The 19,218-nt window shown below is 42.8% G+C and overlaps 1 protein-coding gene across 4 annotated transcripts in view; it reads left to right on the top strand.

The window, feature by feature from the left end:
* PARVA (parvin alpha) overlaps positions 1 to 19,218 on the top strand; it is a 61,980-nt gene that overhangs the window by 16,479 nt on the left and 26,283 nt on the right. The window contains exon 1 of one of the 4 annotated variants that reach the window (XM_021401796.1): positions 11,184 to 11,226. The exons of 2 other annotated variants lie outside the window; for them this stretch is intronic. In XM_021401796.1, the coding sequence (XP_021257471.1) occupies positions 11,199 to 11,226 (28 nt within the window). In that variant the 5' untranslated portion in view covers positions 11,184 to 11,198. Of the gene's footprint in view, positions 1 to 11,183; positions 11,227 to 14,929; positions 15,158 to 19,218 lie in introns of those variants that run through there. One more of the 4 variants, XM_021401795.1, reaches the window with a different exon arrangement.

Genomic DNA, 19,218 nt, shown 5'->3' with positions numbered 1-19,218 from the left:
GGTTCGCTCATGTGGGCACTTTACCTAGAAACCAGATCGGGTGATGTTTCTGGTTAAAGCAAGATGTAGGATTTAAAGCAAGGAACCAGTGATTGTGGAAATTAAGCCTTGTGTTGTTTACTCTAAAAGAAAAGCTCCAACTTATGCTCTAATTCATTCGCTTTGCTTTGCCTTCCAAAAATATTTTTAGAAATTAAATAAAAAACATTAAAGTACTTCACGAAAACAGTTGTGGGGTTTTTTTTGTTTTTTTTTTTTTAATAATGTCATTAAAGCTACTTCGGAGAGGAGAAAAAGACCTCTGGAGGACCAGAGCCCTGCCCTCCGTTACAGCCCAGCAAGACGGGGCTGTTAACCCGCTCCATGCACAGCACTTGTGCAGTCGTAGCTGAGGGAAGACTGACCGAAGCCCGATGACAGGATTTAATTCCAACTGTTGCTCGGTTTGAAGAAGCGCATTTTGGAGTCTGCAGGCCTTTAAATGCATAAGGATATTTAACTCCTCCGTGCCCACGGAGCTGTTGTGCTGCACAGGCCTCCAGGAGCAGAAGCGAGCCCCTTGGCGGCGTGCTGGGTCGGCCGCTGTCCCCGCGGGTGGGGAAGCTGGGGCACGGAGCCGCAGCCCGGCTTCCTGGAGCGGGGCACGGCCGGCCTGCCGCTGCCACTGCCCTGCTCTGCGCCTCGGCCTTTCCCGAGGACTCCGTGTTCGCCCTGCCAGCTCGTCTTCTTCCAGCGTATTTTGTTCCTGCCTTGCTCGAACTTGTTTTTCTCCCAGGGACCGGCCACTTGTTAATTTATCTACCAGATAAGCAGTTGCGCACAATTAAAAGCCTTCTTTGGTCGCGTTCGCCCTTACCCCTCCCACATTTTTTCCTGTCATTTCTGGTGACCCTTCTTTGACTCCTGTTACCTTTTAAGAAGTGGCGGGATCCGCGTTAGGTTGAAGTGAGTTGCGAAATACTTAACCCTCCCATCTCCCCTCGGAAACGCGGCCCCGTGCGTACGGCTGGCACGCAACTCCTTGCACAGCAGAGCAAGCAGAGGGCTTTTTGTAGAAAAAATGTGACTTCTGAGTGCTTGTTTCCAGCCTGGATTGCGGCAGATGTAGGATACAAGAGGGATGAAAGAAGAAGACGAATTTCCTTACGCTCCAGATCCCATGTATCTCCGGGAGCTCTACTTCTAGCGTTTTAAAAATGATTTTTGGATAAAAAAATCCGCTGCGGGGTTCCACACTTTATTCAAGGAGTTAAAAGTCTGGAGCTGCGCTTGATGAGCCAGATGGTCTTTAACAGTAACATTGTTCATATTGTTTAGATTATCCTGTTGCAAGTACAGTGCCTCGTTTACCTTTTATGGAAGAAAGTGTGGAAAATTGACCACAGATGTAAGTAACCAAGAATGATGGCTGAGGCAATTCTTACCAGGCCTCCCTCTCTAACACGCCTGATCCTGCAGATAAAAATAAATACAGAAATGGGAGGCAGCTTGAGAAATATCTAGTGTTACCTATTTAAGTGTTTAATTTGAGCTCTGTGAGCTACTAAAATCTTTATTTTCTTAGACTGAGTTTTCTTCGTATTGAGCTGGTTTCAGTCTTTCAGTGCAGGCAGCCTGAATGTAGATTTGTATCCAGGTACTAAGTAGCACATCATTATAATTTTTTTCCATCCTGTTTAAAAAAAAAAAAGAAAAAAGGGGGGGGGGGCCTGGCACAAGGGAAGCCGGCTACACTGACCTCAAACACAATCTATGGTCCAAAAATCTTCATGAGAAGATTGGTACCCATTTTGTGCTGTAATGAGAGCACAAACTCTCCATTAATATTGATTTGATTGGTATCAAAAGCAAAGGCTGTGCCAAATTAATTAGAGGTAGTTCATTGTTCCTCCTAATAATGGAGCGCAGAGTCTGTGAGGCATTTTGCAAGACAGTTCCAGAATGAAATAAACTTTTTTAGACAGGTACCTCTTTTGTGCAGTATCTGGTATTGGAAGGTTCAGTGCTTAAACAGAACAAAGAGAAAATACTACAAATGAAAGCAATAAAGCCCTGTTTTATAAAGTCCTTTTGTCTCCTATCACTTTTCTTTCTCTCCCTCATTTCCTTCCTCTTATTAGGAGCTGCTGTCAAACTGCATTTACTTACGGCAAGTGGTTCCCTCCGGAGCCCCTAAGCTGATAGCACTGCATTTGCATGCAGGTGCTGCTGGGGCAGCGCTCAGCTTCACGCCTGCCCTTTTCTCCCTGCTCTGGCAAAGCAAAGAGAGCTGTAATTATAAACCAACAGGTTTACTGCGTGAGTGCCCGGAACCTGGAAATCTCCTGTTTGTTCATCAGAGTGGGCTGGCTGGCTGGTACTCTTCAACAAAATGGTAGATTCCTTTCATTGTTAAAGGCAACATCTTCACTTTATGGCACTAAGCTTCCACTGAAGCCTTGATTCATCTTGGAGGTATTTTATCTTGCCCTTGCGGTACTTTTGAACTTAATTCTGACAGCGCCAGTTTCTGGAAGCACAGACTTAGCAGATTCTTTTTGTAGTATTTTTAAAATACATCTTTAAAAAATTGTCAGAAAAAATTTTTGCAGGACTGATGAGAGGCTCAAGATCCTGCTGAGGGCTACACAACCTAGGACATTACTAATGTGAAGCCGACTGTCAACGCTTCTTCCTTCTGAGGAGCAAACAGACTTCTGGGGCAGAATGTTCAGTCAATTTAAGGTGCCAGTATGTGGGGCGCGAGAGCTAATAGCCCTTCTTATATTTTTTTAATACTTGCACTCAAAATGTGATAAATTGAATTGGCTGTACGGAGTGCTGTTTTTCAGTGTTTAACTTCTGGTTCAGCTCCTCGCGGGACCCAGGAAAGGTCTGCTGCATATACCAGCTCCGGCTTTGTGCCTTGGGTCATAGGGTGGGGAATGAAGAAGCCACAGAAGTGAGGGTGGGGAGGAAGTGGCAGCAGCAGCACTGGGGTGGGAGAGTAGAAGGGTGACAACATCCAAGGGCTGGGTGCGACAGACAGACAGATGTACAAGGTGACAGGTGTGTTCAGGAGGTGACCGGCTTGCTTCAGAATGAAGGGCTGAGCGGAAGGCGATGTCCTGGCGTGTTGGTGAAGCTCATTCAGGCAGAGCAGGGGGTTGACTGCAGCCTGTGTCAGGGAGCCCGTAGCCCCCGAATGCTGGGCCTGGTTCTGTTCTGAGGCTGCAGGCAAATTCTCGTTTTTGTCTGTTTTCCATAAAACAGCAATAATGATCATTATCTGCATCAGAGTGATATGGTGAGGATTACAGTGCCACTGTAGTTCTTTAACAACGGGGATTTGTTGGCCCTTGTTTGTGCCCGGAGTCAGCAGATGCTTACCTCAGTGACAAGTGTGAGGTTTTACTTTGTTCCTGTTAATGGCATAGAGCAACCACAGCTATAGAAAAAAGGTTTGAACACTATCCTGGCTGCCACAGCAGACTTGTTAATAGCAATTGGGCTGCATAAGTGACGAAGGACAGCCTTTACCTGACTTGCATTGTAGTACTAATGACAGTGGGTGTATACGAAGAAAAGCAGAAGCTTTTGGGTCCATGGTTATGTCTGGAGAGCTAACAGGAAAACTAGGATTAATTTGTTCACAAATACAACATTTCATAGCAGAGTTCTAAAAGTGAGTTCGGATTTGCCTGGGAGATCGGGTTTTGTGCTTGAGCTGACCAATCATTCGGCAGGGCATTCTCACCTACCTTTATCTCATTCAGACTAGAAATAAATACTCAGATGAATTAAAGTCTGTATTTCAGACTAGAGTTTTAAAGCAAGGTGTTGCGGTCTTTTGGTTTCTTTTATCGGTATTCCACATCATAACATCATGGCTTTCTAAGGATGGATGCAGATTTCCATCTAGCTTAAGCTGCCAACATAACATTTGCAATAGCCTAGAGATTGTCCATTAGATAAAGCAGAAATACTGATCACTGCCAGTACTCCAGGGAGGTCAGATAGGAACTGTTCTCATTACTTGGTCAGGGCCAGTTGTATTGAGAGCAGGGGAAGAGCAGTCCCACCCCACACAGTCAGGACTCCTATGTGCTGGATAGTTTTGATTTTGCTGTTACAAACTATCCTGGAGGCTTGTGCTGACAACATGTTGCCCCCGTGGGAGTTAGCTGTAGGAATAGATTTCTTTTTACATCTTTACTCTCTTGAGGGATTATTAGTTAAATTTTACAGAAGGAAGGCAAAGAGTGCTTCATCAGTTACAGCTAGCCACTGCAGTAATTCTTGACTTAGTCCCTAGAGGGTAATCTAAAAGAAGAGGTGGAAGTCAGCGTGATACAAGCATTGCAGTAGCTTGGTTTTTATACTTGTATTGTGGTTCTTACAGGCCTTCATCGGAAGGGAAACAAACGATCTCTTTAAAGCCAGTGAGACCTTCCTCTTAAACTTGTTTTTCAAGTGATGTGATATATATTGTCTCAAGTAGATCATGAGAACTGGTAATGTGTAGAGAAACTGAAAAGAAGCTTCTTCCACTAGCTCTCATCAAATCAGGCTGTGAATCCAGGTAGGAGCCCTGCGGGACCATGTGGTGCAGTGTTAGGTCACCCAGGTACTGACCATCAGACGTCTCCTTGAATGGACCATGCACTTGGAACACTGGCACCAACATTTCTTGGATTAAAATTCAGATTTTAGGGATTTAGAATCAGTACCAGGGTTACGTGGTGGGCTGGAGAGTTACCTCTCATCTCACCATTCCAGAGTGTGCCCACGAAAGGAAGTGCTGTAAACTCTCAGAGGCAGGCTGTCCAGCCCACAGATGCTTTCCTGCAGTTCTGTAATGGCCTGCAGGAGTTTGGAAGCAATCCTGCTTGATTTGGGATCGCCTCGTCGGCGTAGTCAGCGGTGCTGACAATAACAGGACAGCACCAAACAGCAGTGTATGTAATGGTCATATACACTGACTTGAAAACCGACCGGAAGGTTAGAGCGCTGAAAGTGGAATGGAATAGGCTGAGTGCATGTGATGGACAAGAAGATCTTTGTTTTGCTGTGTCTACGTGGTGGTTTGACTCGTTGCTCTTCGTCTGTTTGTGCATGTAGGGCTGGAGGAGCGGAGCCGTGAATACAAAAAACTTTGCAGTGGGACACAAGCCCTTAGCTCAAACAAACATTACTTGATTTGTTGAACATACTGAGGTCTGGATAAAAAATTATGAGCGCTGCTTAAAAATTAGTTACTTTTATTTATAAAGTATTGTACCCTGCTACTCCTTGTTTTTGACAGATACGCTGGGAATTTCCTTTTTCACAAACAATGCTTGGTAGAAGCCTGTTTCCGTGACTAAAACTACGATGAGAGCATCTGTCTTGTCTAGTTCCAGGAATAACCTACACATCAGCTACGTTCTGCCAAGAACACAGGGACTGCTTATTGAGATGAATGGTTTTGGTTAATATGCACCACAAATTAGGCAAAAAAAAAGATGCCTATGCGTTTTAGTTCGTAGATAATTATCAAGAAATTGTGTTTGGAGAAAAATAATGTATGGTTGGGGAATAGAAATGTAAGCCTTGTACTTCCTATCCTTAAAATATAAATCACTGCAAGTTCCAAAGTGCTTGCATGACTCATATGCGGAGGTCATAGACCAAATTTGCTGATGGAGGCAGGATGAAACAAATTCGGCTGCATTTTTATGATACTTTTCCTGCTGCTCCTAGTGTTTTATTTACCCAAAGTAATACAATTTTCCAGAGAAGTGCAGCAGCTCCAACATATGGAACTGCTATCCAGTTCACTGCCTAGGTGCAAAACGGCTTGGGAACGGCGGTGTGTCAATAAATAGCTGACTGCACGTCAGGGAAAGCAGCCTCGCAGGAACCATCTTGGCAGCTTGGCCGAATTCTAGCAGAGGAGATTGCAAGATGGAATTGGTGTATTAATGCAGTTTAGCGAATAGGACCCAGACCTAAAGGAAATCCAACTCGAGTAACTCGAAGACTGAATGGAAGGCAAGGAGAGAGTAAGAATGAGGGGCTTGTTCACACGCAGGTCTATAAATCAAGGATTTTTTCCTTACGCTGGCACAAAGTGTGAGCCGGTTTTGGACTCCCTTGTAAATCACTACGCTGTCGTTTTTTCACCTGGGAAGCAATACCATAATGCTGAGCAAACTATTCAGTAACTGATTGTGCTGCCTTTACTCTTGCTGAGTAATATTTTTGTACTGTGAGGGAGATCAGCAGGAGTTAGGATTGAGGTCCGATCTGCAAACCGGTTTTATGTCGCTGATATTTCTCTGACTTTCAAGTCTTGTCTCTGTTTTTGGAAGCGTTGAGTTTAGATTTCAATCCAGTGTTATTTACACAGAAAATGAGAGGAGAGTAATTCCAGCATTAGGTCTAAAATGTCAGCATGTAACAGCGAGCCAGGCTCCGGGTGGAGGTTTCACACCTGAGTAAAGCCTGCTTTGGTGGCAGGGAATGGCTCTTGTTGTTAGAGGCTGCCTTACTGAGCCTTCCAATGGGCTGATTTTGTTTGTGCCTACGTTTGTTGCAAAAGTATTGTGTACGATGTAAGTTGTAAAGAAGTGTCTATATTTATACCTATAACATATATATCATTCTGTTTCTTCCGTGCGTTTAGGAAAAAAGCTGCCTGCCTGCATTTGGTAACACTCGCACCTTGAAGGTCCGCTGCAAGTAGTAGTTGCATACTGGGGGAGCTGTGGTCCCCTCCACCTCTTGTCAGCATATTTTAAGCCACCTGGCAGTCATAATATAGGTGAATTGTGTTGCGAAGATGGGATTTTATTTTTGTCAACTAATTTTTTGCAGCTGGCAGTTAGGTCTAGTCAGAATTGCCCCTTTTGAATGACGTTTGCCAGCGTTCACCTATGTTATCTGGGAGGGATTCAGTTTGATAATTTGCACATCTATGCGTATAACTGCGATGTTTATCCCCCCTCCCTTTCATTACACAGTCTGTTTGAAAGCGAGTGATTCACTTCTGGATTTTAGCTCTGGTAAATGAGGAAGGGAGGGGAGGTTACGTTTATGTCAGCATTGATGTGGGCATAAGGATTAAAATCACGGCGTCCAGGAAGGCGAGCTTTAGCCAATAGCAAGCGCTTTTGAAAATCACAATTAAATCTTCACATTTCGATTCTGCTAAGTGAATAGTGCACTGCTTGAGCAGCATCTTGGCATCGCTTCACAGGGCTTTGTTCTGGTTGTGAAAATGATGCAGAGGGGCCTTAAACTGGGGCTGCTGGAACAGCTAAGAATTTCCTCAGCGCAGTGAGATCTCAACCTAAGATGCAAAAGTTTCACGTCATACACGTCCTCGCTTACATAGACTATGGAGAGTAAAGAACTTTTCAGAGAGTTCACCAATTAGATTTCAGGAAGTGCTGCAGACTCTTGAGACCTTCAGTGACTAAGTAGTGTCATTCATACCCGAGCCACACTTGGAGTCCCATGTGCCAGCCTCACATCATCCTTGTGAGGAGCGGGGGAGGCAGGAAGCCTGTCTGGAGGTGTCTTTTCTCTGGCTGTCGTAATGTAGTGACAGCATTTGGCACTGCCAGAGATCCGACCCATAGCTTCTGGGTACCTGAGCATTTTATGTGACTCCCCGTTTGTATGACTGTGCTTATGTATAACATACGAGTTCTGCCTTCCCATCCTCCGTGTATGTGATTCCTGGCATTTTAAATTCAAGCAGATTAGATTTAGATTTTTTGTAATGAACCTGCATCATTTTGTGTTCTGCCTACTCCTGAAATAGCCTGGGGGAACCTGATAGGCACTATTTGCGTGTGTCATTTAGAGATGTAAGGAAATATCTGATTGCTTTCCTCTTTCTTTTGTTGGCTCTTTCCTGTAATTCTAATCACCTGTTTTACTGTGGTATTACACTACTGAGGAAAGCATGATTTTGAAAGGTGACATGGTTGCCGTGTTTGGAAGTGGTCATACTTAAAGAAAAAAGGCTTGGTGGTCTTTACAGCAGATTTTCTCCTTGTGGCACCTCAGCTCACAGTTTGCAAAGTAGAAATAAATCTGAGGCGTTTCGCTGACAGCAAGTTCCATTCATCCTTTCCTGGTGCTGCTTCCTGACCTCAAGAGAATACGATATGGGCACTGTACTGCTGTGCTGCACTGAGCTTCACTGCTGAAAAGCAGTTCATTTAAAACCACAAGTGGATGCTGACGCTGCGGTGCATTGCATGCTGCAAGGGAGAAAAGGACTGGGGAGATTTGGTGACGTTTATTACTGCAGTGGTGAGATACTGGGAATCTTCTGCATCACTCCTAGGTCTCTGTCACTTCTGTGTGGAGTAGAGTGAGTGAGGCAGGAGCATTAAGGAACTGGCCCTGTAATTTTCCTATTAGAATCAATCATTAACAACAGTAAGCCAAATTCTCTTCTGATATCAATCCATGCCCTTCAGTTGGCTTCAGTAAGGCTGTGCCCATTTACAGGAGCTGAGAATGAGGCTGCTGCTTCCTTCCCAACCTTTCTGATGACCTAACACAATTTTTTAAACGTAAAAGTCTCAGGTCTGGGTTGTTGGCCTGTATGTTCAAATTGCAGGCATGTCAGTCCTCGTGTAATCAACGCTTTGAAGAAGATCCATGAATGAGGTTAGGTAAAAAGGCATTTTTTTTTCCTACTATCTGGATTTTCTCAGAACCTAGATAATTTTATCCCATTTGCATCAAACATGCAGGTAGCTTTAGAATCCTGCATCTGTATTGTTTCTAGGGAAGCAAAATAAAATTACAAATGACAGTAATTGACATTACATGCTTTAATTAAATTTCCTCCTCTGTGAAGCAAAACCTTTTAACCAAGCATTGCAGTGCTATTTCTGTATTTATTTGTTACATGGGTTAATGTGCTATGTGGCAGATACGGTATTTATCCATTTTCACAAATTAAGCTATCAGTGTCATGTTGCCTTTGAATTGTTTCCTGTATTGATGGCTGAAGCCACTTGAAAAAGACTTCAGTCCTCTTTGGCTGCAATTCTGTTTTCACAAAGCTGAACATGGTGGGGTCGAAAGCGAGCCCTTAGGAAACGGTGCAGAGCACCCTGCCCATGTGCTACTTTTTCCCGGCAGCGATGGCTCCGAGGGAGTGGGGAGGCGCGGGCTGCCTGCGTGATAATTTCGCTGCTGCTGTTGTTAGATTACGAGAGTCAGAAATTAAGTCCCACTTCAGTTTGTGTTTGTGGTAAGTGAAAACGGATTGCAGAGAGTATGATTAGAAATTCCTCTCCTCGGTGTTCCTGTCCCCAAACCGAGCACTTCAGAGTCGCCGCTGTCAGTTTCTCACCGGGTTATGCCCACTGGGAAAGCAGCTTTGCTTGAGGCAATTCGGAGCTTTCTTACCCTGCTGTAACTATACCTATCAAAGCAGTTTACACGAATGCCATCTTTTACCTTTAGGTACAAAAGCTCATCATAAAAAGGACAACTTTCATTTTCTACTTTTGTAACAACAGCTGTTTTTGTGGATGCAAAAGAAGCGTCACTTTATAATTAATCACTTATGAAATAGGTTTAATAGATGACGCAGATTGCTGCTGCTTCTGACTGTGTGAATTTTTTTAATGCATAGAAATATTTTCAGCATCCTTCGTGATGTCTCCAAGCGGAACCTGATTTTCCTGAGCTCGATGCAGTTTATGGCAGCAATCCTGCTTGGGAGCTATGTGGGACACTTAGGATTCTATTCAGAGATTAAGAAAAGAAAAGCATGGTAAAGAACTGCCAGCTCAGTATTATCCTGTAATTGAATGCTGCAGTTCAGCAGTCCAGTTTCCCAGTGCCAGAAAGCAATGGGACTGGAGGAATCAGAGTGGGGAGCCCCATTACAACTTGTGAGTAGTGCAGCAGCAAATAGAACTGCTGGCAAGGGGAGGTGCCCATAAGAGTGACCCAGTAACTGCAAACCAGTGTGTGTCGGAGACTCTCCAGAGCTGGTGAGAAGTGTGACTTCTGGGCTCTGATGAGAGCTCAGTGTCTCTCTTTTTTTTTTTTTTTCTCAAAGAGATCATGTCTGAAATGAAACCTGGGGGGGGGATTGTTGTGTAACACAGCTGAATAACAATGAATGAGGAATTCCTCTTGGTTCTCCATACTTGCCCTTGGTATGGTAAATGAAGTTCAGTTAGAAACTAGAAAGGTAACCGCTTTCTGCTGCTTAGAAGTGAGCCGGGGTGTGTTGCTTTCCTCATCCCTGCTCTAAGTCAAACAGATTCTAAAACGCTTTACAGCTTCTGAAAAGTTTTAATTTGTAGAGCACTTCATAGCAATTTGGTTTTCATCCTAAGTAATTGCTCTAGATTATCTTTTCTTTACTGTCTCTCCTTGGAAGGACGCGTAGCCAATGGAAAGCTAGTTGGTATCTTACCAGTAGTTTATTGTTCTTTTGATAGCTCACTCCCGTTCTTTCCTCCACTACTTAGATTTTATATGCTTTTCCAGTTTTAGAACTTGATCTCCTTCCATCTGAGTTTTCCTAATCATTCACTATTTAATAGGGAAGTATTTATGGAGAGAAGAGTACTGAGATCAGGACCTGAATTTGCTCACATCACACATGCATCTCAATTCTGACAACAGGATTCAAGGATGCTGTACCTCTTGTTGGCTTTGGTCTTCAACCAGTCTTGGTTTCTCAAAAAAAAAAAAAAGAAAAAGAAAAAAGCCTGTTCCAGTACTGCCATGTCTGTGCCCAGACCTTCCCTGCGCTTTAAGGGAAATTGTAAATAACAAGTGATGTGCAGTAGGAACTGACTATGAGATGAGTAAAAACATGTGCTTTAGACGTGCCATTTGAGCATTTTGTTCAGTGACAGATAACAAAAGCACAGTCAAAGCTGCAACCCGATGCTCAGAATGCAACTCACCAAGCTGCAAAAAGCAGATTTAGCTTCTTTTGCAGATGGTGTATGAGTCTCATGTGGCATCATATTAAATTATATAGGCAGTCAGCCACTTGTTCTGAAGCGATGCTCTGAGCTGAGAGTTGCGATGTGCTTGGACCATTCTGCTGGAAAACAGGCTCTAATAATACAGCTCTGAAGAGCAGCAGCGAAGGGGCCTGCAGAGCAAGGGGCTTCCAACACCTGCGAGGCTGCGGTTCTCCCTCGGATGCACTATGAGGGTGGCCTGGCAAACCCACGATGGGCTGTGGAGCGTTTTGCCCTAAAGGTAGGAGATTAGACCTGGCTCATTCAATTATTTCTTGTCTTTGGTTCTGCAGTAGCTTAGCAGTAATACTTTCTGACCCTGTATTTTTGTCAATGGCAGTTGTTTTTGTTTGGTAATATTTTGACGAGAAGACTGGGAGTTGATTTTCTCCCAGCCCTTGTCAGACTTCACTTTCCAGGGAGATACAGAGAAAATAAATACAGTAGTTCATTCTAAATGCTATTCCCTGAAAATATTTCTGCAGCGCAAGTGAGTTTTAATTAACTCTTTCACCTCATGGTGAAAGAGAGTGTATATGTTTCTACTAAGTTCAGTTTGGTGCACGTTCAGTCCTTAAGTAGCACTGGATCCAACTGAAAATAGTGATTTTTATCAGCTGAATATCCGCCCAGGGAAAACTGTCCTTTGTAGTCCAAAGCGTGACTGAGATGGGCTGTATCATGCAGTAGGCAAGTTTAATATTCGTGCTTAATAAAATGAAAATTTGATACTACTAAACACTTCATAATAAGAATAGTACCATAAAAGCATTTATGGCATCAACAACTGGAGGCTGTAGAGTATTTCTGGGCAATTCTATATGTGTTAGCGCTATAAAGGGAAATAGGGTTATTTTGATGCTTGGATTGCGTTTTTTCATGTGTTCACCTGCAAAGTGCAAAATACTGTATCGCAGCTACTACTGGTATGGATGTTTTGCATGCTGAAATGGATAAACTGGTAGTGCCAGGGACCCATGGAGTGCATTTCACAGGCAGGAGTGTTACACAGAGGTGTTTCCCGTGTCTGACAGTGCCTGACAGACAGTAGTAAGAAGGTGATTGCAGTGCACGTGCACTTCAGAGCTGTGGGTTTACCCTTACGGTGCTGGTGCTTACACTGCTTGTGATTCATTTCCCGATAACAAACATGGGAATGCCATCATCAGATAGGCAGTTCAGTAAGGTGGTATTTTGAGACGGGGCATTTAGACTTGAGAGCAGCTTTTGGAGTTCTCTAAAGAAATGAGCAGGATCAGGAACACACAGGAAGGTACCAGGACGTGCCCTTGAAGGGGAAGGCACAAGGCTGGATGGAAATCATCGCCGCTTGCTTTATGAAAGGAAGGGCGACCTTGCTGCTTCCAGCATGACTTTGGGAATCAAGAGGTACAGCTGTTACTGTCCATTCTGTAACATTGCAGACAGGTTTTAAGGCTGTATTTCTAAGTGCCTAGCTTCCATTTTACAAGTGCACTTTGTGTCTTTAGAAAGGAGACATGCATCCCTCAATCCAGAATTACATTGCTTTTTAATCTGTACAATGGGAATTTTCTTCTGTTGGTGAGATATTAAACCAATTGATTGTCCCATATGGTCTTTAAACCTAGATTGATAAGAGTTGATTGGTTTTCTGTGCAAATAGAGAACCACCTCTGCTTTCCTAAGCCAAATACAGTTTTCAGTTTGGGCCACATCCTGCCTTACATCATCATCTTGCACTTTTGTGCAACTACGTTTTAGGAGAATGCCATAACCATTCTAGTGATCACACCACAACTGGTTGGTAGTCTCCTAAAATGTAGTTAGGAGAAATGCTTGGTCAGCTCTAGGAGCTGCAGTTTGGAAATTGTGGCCGTGTGTGATGTGTAAACCAATTCTCAGTCCTTATTGTTGAGATGCAGTGGTTCTGACACTCGATTCTTTTCTCCTGCAAAAACAAGGCTTATGCGCACAAGAAGAAAAGAGCAAGAAATTCAGGAAATCCTCAGCTTATTACTAGTGTGCCCTTACATTCCTAAGAACTATTTTGGGGTTTTCTCTTAGGAATAGCTAGAACTTGATGAGCTGGGAAAGACTTCTTGGAACAGATCTTTGGTTTTGTCTTTTCTGCATGAGCGCCGCTTGTTGATGTTGGAAGTGCTACTGCTAGCTGATTGGTGATGGAGAGAACCCAAGGTGAAAGTCCTTTGAAATCAGCTTCTCCACAATATTTTGAAGAAATCTGCAGCAAGCTGATTTATTTGTAGGTTTATTTGCAGAATGAACGATTGCCTCTCCTTGGTTATGAGGTGTTTCTGACTTTCTTTTGGAAGTTGCTAGCTTCACATTTTGTGTAACTCAAGAAACACCGACTTCTGCCCTATGTGAGGGGAAGACAGATGCTCTTCCTTCTGTCTCCGTATTGCCTTGAGCACCTCAAATAGTTTTGAGGTGTGCAATATCTCAATTAATTGGAAGCTGTAGGTGTCAAAGGACTTGTTTCAACGAAGTATCTTGTCCTAAGGGTTACCAGGTGCACACCAATTAACATCCTGCAGGAATCAAGGCTTCTACCAGTGTGTCTGAGATGGGTTTTCGGAGTTTTCAGGCAGGGATCAAATTGAGCACAGCGCATTCTGTTGAGGTCTTGGAACAGTCACAGCATTTCTCATATACACGCTTTGTCCTTCTGTGTGGAAAAATAGAGTCATTTGAACTCCTGTCTTCCTTTGTTTGCAAAGCAGTCGAGTAGGTTTTCTTCAGTCAGATGTAAAACACTTCTATAGGGTAAGAGGCTTTACACAACATCTGCAGATGCTGCTTAAATATTTTAAAGGCAATACTGAGAGGATGTGCTGAAGGAATGAATGGAATGACCGGCATCTGCTTTAGCTTGACACCACGCCACTTGTTACCTCTTAGAAATGACAGGAAAATTCCAAGAACTTTCATCCCAAATGAAGTATGGAAGCGTGTAAGGCTTCATGCAGCCGTGTGACGCGGTGCAGAAAATGGTGTGTATTTTATAGGTGATTGCATTTGCTCCCTAGTCAGTTGTTTTTTACCTACTTAGACCAGAGGTCTGCCCATCTACAGGTGTTTTTCCCACTAATTGGAACAAAGGAAAGGAGAGCAAAGTAGGGACTGAGGCAGCGTTGCATACACGGAAGTTAAATTAGAGCGTTTCTCTCGCGATTATTTTTTTGTGAACAGCATTTCTGCTGTTCTTTCTGTCTATATGCCGTGTTCGGTTTAATGGCAAAATGAGAAAAGAAAATGTATTCTTTTTTTGGAGGCTGGGTACTAATGCGGTAACATTAAAGGCAGGCACATTGTTGTCAGCCAGTTTGCATGTTTATTTACTTTTACAAATGGTTGGCTTGGAGTCAGCAGTTAATGGAATGAGAATGATGTTCCTGTACAGATCATTTCCTGAGAAACATTTTCAATTACAAACATATCTCTGCTTTTCTTTCCTCATTTGTTATGTCTTGGAGAATAAATGGGGAGTAGCATTTACAACTTAAGGTTTATGTTCTGAAGACAATTTTAACAATGATCCCAACATAAAAAGGCCCCTTTGTAGTTGCAGACATATGTTTATGATGTTTTGTGCTGTGAATATTGAATTTCTTGTGGACGCTGTGTCACACTCTGCAAACTTGTAAACATCTATAAATCCATTGGATCATTTTAGTACCATGTGTAATGCAGATTTATTGTCTTTTGTGTGGATTTCTTTTGTTCTGGAGTTAAAGCTGTGCTGCCAAAATCCATATTGGATGAATTATGTATGCAAGAAAATTAGGCAGTACCATTTTAGATTAATATTTTCTTTTCCCTTTGTGGACTTATAAGATGCACACACACGAGCGTTAGAAAATAACATTTTGGATGGCCCAGAAAGCAATTGCACAAGTTTGCTTGAATAAACAGAATCATTCTGTTAAAGCTTAAACTCGGAGTTTTTGAAAAGAGTTTCACTGTCTGTTTTTCTCTCTCTGACCATCTTAGGTAATTTGGATCTCTTCTCACATTTGCCAATACAAACTCAGAATTACTCTGCTGGAATTATATCAGGGGATAAAAGTGGAGTATGTTGAGAGGGAATAGGAAGCGCGCTGAGCCAGTGAGCGAGTATAAACAGCATCGACCCACGGAAATCTGTGCAGATGCAGCCATTTACACAGGTCTGTGTCGCAGGCTCTCAAGCCAGTGGAAGTAATGCTGCTCGTTGTGCACAAGTGGGTATGAAAGCAAGGCATCAAGGTCATGAGCCTTCATCAGAAACTTGCACCCAGGAAAGAGAATATGAAACCAAGTCCGATTCATCTAAATTTGGCTCCACTATAACTGAGCAGATATCTCTGTCTGTACAAGAGCCACAAAGGCATTTCCTATTAGAAATCAGCACGTTTCCAAATGGATGGTAATTTCAGGCTGCATAAACGTATGGGGGGTGTGTGTGTGTGTGTGTGTGTGTGTGTGTTTTAACATGGGTACATACACAAATATCCAGTGCTACTTGGCAATGTGATGTCTGCGGCTGGCCTTCCACGTGGTGCTTGTTCCAGGAAAAAGTAGCTGAAGATAGAGACGCTGCATATAAACCCACTGTCTGCCATAGTAGTTTACAGTATGAGGTAGTTTGACTTGTTGTATGAAGCCTATACTCCTGGAGTCATATGAATGTCAACAAGCCTCAGCTTCCAAAAAAAAAAAAAAAAGCTCCTTAAGAATGGCAGAGAAGACATTGAATGGAAAACTTTTGTATTTAAAAAAAAAATGCAATTAAAAAACTGCAAAAGCGTGTGTGTATATATATATATATTTATAGTTATGTAGCTGTGTTTATTTAAATCCCCCCCCCCCTTTTTTTTTAAAGATTGAGTTTAGAAGTAGTATGTCACTGTGCTCCTGCAGCATTAGTGTTCAGTTCTAGGTAATCACAAACTTCCAGAATCGATCCCTTACTGTTGTAGCCCTGGAGTAACTTACGTGTACAAGTCCGGAATCAATTATCTGGAAAGACACGGCCGAAGCATTCGCAGGAGAGACCATTTAACGCTACATCTTGCCGTATTTATTTTATGATTCTTTGGGCAGATATGCTAAAGTACATGTAAACCACAGCGTGCATTGGGCAATGTGGCCTTTTTGGAGCTCAGTTAAATAATAAGATGTGTTTTATTCAAATCAGGATAACATTGAGCCCTGCATACTAAGCAGAGCAGCAAAAAGCCTTCAGCACACAAAATAAATGAGTAAAAAAACCCAAATGAAACTGTAATAAATACAACGTGGAGCAACAGGCTGCATGTACTAGAGGAATTAAGCCAATTTAAACCGTATGGGCAGTACTCCACTTTCAGATGTGCTCAGCTTCCAAGGGTTTCAATGGCAGTTGGAAGCATGCATCAAAGGGCAGCGTCTGGCTCGGAGCACCCACGCTGGATTTGATAGCATAGGTTTATGACCTTGTAATCCTAGAGCATCTAAAACAGTAAGAACTCTATCCAGCTTAAAATAGCTGCCGTAGTTGCTGTTGATAAAAGCTCGTGGGCTCCCTGGCTGTGGGGCCAAGTTTGGTGCTGGCGTGACACGAGGAAGTCTGTTGACAGCTGATAGCAGTGGAGTTGCGCTTGATTACATCACAACAAATTTGGCGCATGAAGCCTCATCAGAAGTCCGAGGAGAAAAGTGTCCATTCCTTATCCAGAGGTAAAACGGAGACTTCCACACTGCCAGTCCACAGAGATTTCGCTGGGCCTTGCATAATCCCTTGCTTTAAATGAACATTCACCCCTCGGTTCCACTCAGCATCCCTGCTCCCCTCTGGGCCTTTATTCTGCAAGGCTCAGATACCTTGCTGTGCTCTAAGTCACTCCTCAAAGTATCGTGGAAAATGAGGTGATTTTATGTTAATTTCAGCTGCTGCAAAAACCATCCCAAACCTGTGTGCTTTGTATTAAAATACTAAATTAAGTGGTTTTCAGGAAGAGTAATTAAAACAAATTAATTAAAAGCAGCAGAAAAATAGGTTCCTCAGCTGAAACTGTGGTATGCAAACTAGTAACCTCAATCACATTTTTGTGGTTCCTCTGTAAGCACCTAAGTGTATAATAGTGGTTTGTCATGGAAATTTTTTGATGGAAATTCTTAGAAAGCGTGGTTGGGTTACTTAATACATTTTCTCTCCCATTACGTACAACTTGATATAATGCATATGTGCTTACATCCTCCTTTTAGTAGTGCTCTTCGTCTGTGGTAAATCTTTACAGTATTGGGAAGGAAATGAGAAAGGTGATCTTGGAGCAAGGGTTTCTCCCTCATGTTTTCTGCTTGTAGGGGACAGGAGGCAGGAATGTGGAGCCAGCTGGCTTGGAAGGACTTGCATTTACTATGCTCAATGTTGGGCTCAATGTGAAAAAACACTTTTTACCTGGGAACCTTTGTGTGGAATTCCTTCATGAACTAAATATTTCAGAACAGAAAGATTCCCACTTAGAAGTTTTCTGTGCACTGATGTTTTTATGTCTGTAACAATTTTGAACCAAAATGAAAAAAAATTCAAAGAGGTTAATAAAAAGCAAGAAAGATTTTCTCCGAGGAGTGCTAGAGGCTCAAAAAATTGCCGTAAAGTGTAAACAGTTCCTGAGATTGTACATACTAGCCCAAATTCATCCTTGCTACAACTGCTGAGAACTCCACAGAGTTACACGAGGGATGAATTTGGTCCATTGCTCTCAGCCTTCAGTTTTAGAGGCTGTACAACAACCTAGGGGACTGTTAGTGTCAACAGGATTTTATTACTCCTCAGAGCTGCTTAGTGTTGGTAATTTAGAGGTGCAAGAGCAGGGTGAGTGTGTGAAGTTACTGTTTTAGCATTGAAAGTAGTGAATTTTTCAAAGTTATTTTTTGTACTAGTCCAAGTAATAAGCATTCAGATAGCCAGTCCTGCTATGAATCTTACACAGATGCCTGAATGTAGCTACGCAGACTTTTGAAATGTGCGTAGGCATTTCATCTGGCAGAGCACGGAACATTTCATGAAGCATAGAAAATGTTTGGAAAGTTTTAAGTGCTGTTATCGCACCAACTAATTATCACAGCGTTGATGTGAAATTTAGCTGTACTTATTGCACACAAGATGTTACGGTAGAGAGGTAAATCCATTTTCCAAAAACTAACATATGGGGCAGTAGTTGGGCCAGGAACAAAACACAGGATCTCTTGTTGCTTTCTACTTCTCTATTTTCTCCAAACCTTTTTTTTTTTTTTTGGTCTCATTTTCAAAATAAGTGGAGAAAGGCTTGTCAGCTTCAGGTGGTAAATGTTAGATGATGAATTTGCAGCTGCAGATTAGTCTTGTTTTTTATTTCGTGTGTTACAGCCACCTGAATCTTTAGTATGTATGTAGGATGGTAAATCTACTGCAGTTTAAGTTCAGATTGAAACAGCTGGGCTAACAACCAAAGTGAGTAGCTGTACACTGGAAAATGAGTGTTCAAAGGAGCATGACTTACGTGTCATTCAGAAGACAGGGAGCCTCTTTCCTGGTTTGGTAAATCAAATTGCACTGACTCCTTGATTACAAAGCAGATGCTGTCTGATCACCAAAGTGGGCGCCCTCCTTGCACAATGCTGTGTATCCTTCCATAGCTGTAGGATTAGCATACCGGCTTGTTTGTATTTATTATCTTCTGTCCTAAAGGCAAGTTTGGGCAGCGAAGGAATGGGTTTACCTTTGCAAGCCATTAGAGTTCGGGTCACCCAGAGGCATGAATGTAGTTGCTCCAGACTTTACCACATCCGGAACATGTGCAGTAAAGAACTAGTGGCAGAATTGTGTGATTACTTCTCTGGATCTCTCTGTTCCCATGTCTTTAGAGCGTGCATCACAAGGGCATAGATTTTTGCAGTATTAGGCAACTTTGGCTGTGTAAGAACTCATCTGTAATTTCTGACAATTGTGAGGTTGTCCAAAACATGAGCTTTTGATTCACTTCCTCATCACTATGTCCATCTTCTTTTCTAACTGATGTCTGGACTCGACACCAAGGTAATACTACTGAGGGCTCATTATCTTCCCCCTGTGTCCTGCTGCTGTGGTTTCTGCAAAACAAAGCTCAAGGACACAGGCCAGAAGTATCCTGCAGCCTGCTCCAGCTGGTCTCTGACCTGAGCGATAGAAGGAGCTGTGACCTGGAGCACCGTGCTGCCGCTGTACCTTCAGTCCTAAATAGTTAGT

This window comes from Numida meleagris, chromosome 6 (genome assembly GCF_002078875.1).
Source record: "Numida meleagris isolate 19003 breed g44 Domestic line chromosome 6, NumMel1.0, whole genome shotgun sequence".
Lineage (NCBI taxonomy): Eukaryota > Metazoa > Chordata > Aves > Galliformes > Numididae > Numida > Numida meleagris.
This window is presented reverse-complemented; position numbering and strand designations above follow the sequence as displayed.